Genomic DNA, 2,903 nt, shown 5'->3' on the forward strand with positions numbered 1-2,903 from the left:
TTAATGCAGAAGTCATGAAAATGCCCAGAGTGGGGTCTGACGAAAACGTAATTACCCCAGCGCAGCAGGTGAATCTTGTGCCAGCCGTAAGATTTGATCATGCGAAGGTATGTACTATGCGGTTTTTCTTTTTTATAATATATTTATGATTATGATGCAGAGGATGGATTGGTAGGCATGGGAGACTTCGGGAAAATCGATGGGCATACAGACGATTTTGATACTCCAGGATCTTTTACCTGCATGGTGGCCAACTCTCGGCTGCCTAAAGAATATGAGAGTGGACAATTCCATCTTCTTGGCCTTGGATGCTACTTTGTATTAGAATCACTTACTGTCATGTGCTTCTCTGGGTTACGCAAACATGGTGGCACCCCTCCAATCGCGCCTCCAGGCGTTGAGCCTGCCCCAGATGCATACCACTTTATGAATGTATGCCACCCTCCTAAGGCCATGATATCTGTTGCTGGTTCCTATGTCCAACCTCTGGCATTGCTACCAAGTAGACGACAACAAGATGATTTGTTGCTACTAGGACCAGAAATCACATCACAGATGTAGGTCAGTAATATCATTGTATCTAGCTTTGTATATTTACATCTTTAATTAGGAACCCTCAACCTCTGCCATTATCAAGCCATGCCAATTGGGCCAATGATGGAATTGTTATTATGGAGAGAAATCACTTTTCCGTTTCTTTGTGTGATCACTCCTTCTTCAACTCTGTGCTTTTCTGCTTGGCCAGCTGCCTCGAGTTATGGGAGCAAGGATAGATTCGACGATATTCCTAAGCGCCTTCTCATTCATTGACACTGATGGGAAGTGCTACTCGTTAGGACCCTGGGTCAGAGCGGAGGATGGTGTGGTCGTCGATACGCCATGTCAAGACAAGTCAAGTTGGGGTGGAGATGTACCCTCATCACCTCTAGACACAGAAGGGTCTCAAGCCGCCAATATATGGAGCGATGGGCCTGAACAACAACCAGAGGCTGAACTTCAAAATGATGTGGATCACGTCATTGCTGCACGTCATGGGCGTTGGAACCAATGGTTTGATCACCTTGAGACACAGAGTAAATTTATACCAACACAGTGGGCACTATTTGAGATGAACAAAGATGGAAAGACACAGTTTGACCTGATTCGGAGTCAATTCTATGCAGGCCCTGGAAAGCCTTTACGAATCAAAAGCAAGACTGCAACAAAAAGTGAGCATCATGACTGTCATCATTTGCCTTATCTTATTAACCACATGTATTTATTTCAAGCTAATAAGCGGCAGCGCACTGAAGCGAATGACATGGAAATGGAAAGACCCAAGAAACGTAAGTCACTACCCTATTAATGTCGTAACAAATACTGACAGTATGCTCAGGTCTGAAGGGTTCACATGTTGCATTTCCCCAAAAGCGTGAGTAATATTCTTCTAAGTAGTAAAGAATATGCTGATGTGTTGTAAAGGTGGCGATCTTTTTACGAGTCCTCTGAGTTTACGAAGAGACTCGTTTATTACCCAGGATCTCAGGACTTTTTTCAGTGCGGTAACACTGAAATTTGACTTTCTCCCACGAAAGTGATTTCTTCCCACGATCAGCTGCCTGCTCAACATTGAAGACTTTGCCAGTCTGCTCTACTATTTCTTAGTTATCACCTGCTTTTAGTCCTATCCATGTTGTCATTGATGTAGGTGGTAGCTAATGTATTGCTCTACTTGGCTGTCAGACTCTAATATATGAATATATTGCCTCCATTTTCACATTTATGTAACTATACTTCTTTATATTAAAGATATAACAATTAAGGTCATGACAACTTTTGTGGCATATTTTTACAGAGTGTGTGGGTATCCTAATGAGCCCAAGGCTATGCAAAATGAGCCATGAGAAGGTCCTGGGCAGTTGGTGGGTATGAGCGCAAAAAGACAAAAATAGAACGTAACATACATCCAAGAGTGCTCAACTAGTTCATAGGCAGTTTTGGGGAGTCTCTTCAGGGGGTGTGGGGCTATCCAAACGAGCCCTCGACCACAGAAAACGAAGCAGATTGAGATCCTGGGGAGTTGTAAGCATAAGGGCAAAAGAACGAAAATGCAAACTGACCTAGCTCCACGAGACCTTGACCGTTTCGTAAATGGTTTTGGGGAGCGTCTTCACGGAGCGTGGGGCTATCCGAACGAGCCCTCGACCACAGAAAACGAAGCAGATTGAGGTCCTGGGGAGTTGTGAGCATAAGGGCAAAAGAGCGAAAATGGAAACTGACCTAGCTCCACGAGACCTCAACCGTTTCGTAAACGGTTTTGGGGAGCGTCTTCACGGCGCGTGGGGCCATCCGAACGAGCCCTCGACCACAGAAAACGAAGCAGATTGAGATCCTGGGCAGTTGTGAGCATAAGGGCAAAAGAACGAAAATGCAAACTGACCTAGCTCCACGAGACCTTGACCGTTTCGTAAATGCTTTTGGGGAGCGTCTTCACGGAGCGTGGGAATATCCGAACGAGCCCTCGACCACAGAAAACGAAGCAGATTGAGGTCCTGGGGAGTTGTGAGCATAAGGGCAAAAGAGCGAAAATGGAAACTGACCTAGCTCCACGAGACCTCAACCGTTTCGTAAACGGTTTTGGGGAGCGTCTTCACGGAGCGTGGGGGTATCCGAACGAGCCCTCGACCACAGAAAACGAAGCAGATTGAGATCCTGGGGAGTTGTGAGCATAAGGGCAAAAGAGCGAAAATGGAAACTGACCTAGCTCCACGAGACCTTGACCGTTTCGTAAATGGTTTTGGGGAGCGTCTTCACGGAGCGTGGGGCTATCCGAACGAGCCATCGACCACAGAAAACAAAGCAGATTGAGGTCCTGGGGAGTTGTGAGCATAAGGGCAAAAGAGCGAAAATGGAAACTGACCTAG

General features: G+C 46.0%; 1 protein-coding gene across 1 annotated transcript; it reads left to right on the top strand.

Moving 5' to 3' along the window:
- Positions 1–20: 20 nt before the first annotated feature.
- On the top strand, positions 21–1,729 carry LACBIDRAFT_335720 (uncharacterized protein; the record flags this gene model as incomplete). Its single annotated transcript, XM_001890600.1, has 8 exons — positions 21–111; positions 176–557; positions 611–665; positions 746–1,208; positions 1,269–1,325; positions 1,376–1,411; positions 1,462–1,541; positions 1,688–1,729. 8 exons carry the CDS (start codon positions 21–23, stop codon positions 1,727–1,729), a joined length of 1,206 nt encoding a protein of 401 aa, XP_001890635.1.
- Between the last annotated feature and the right edge of the window lie 1,174 nt (positions 1,730–2,903).

This window comes from Laccaria bicolor, genomic scaffold, assembly GCF_000143565.1.
Source record: "Laccaria bicolor S238N-H82 LACBIscaffold_119 genomic scaffold, whole genome shotgun sequence".
Lineage (NCBI taxonomy): Eukaryota > Fungi > Basidiomycota > Agaricomycetes > Agaricales > Hydnangiaceae > Laccaria > Laccaria bicolor.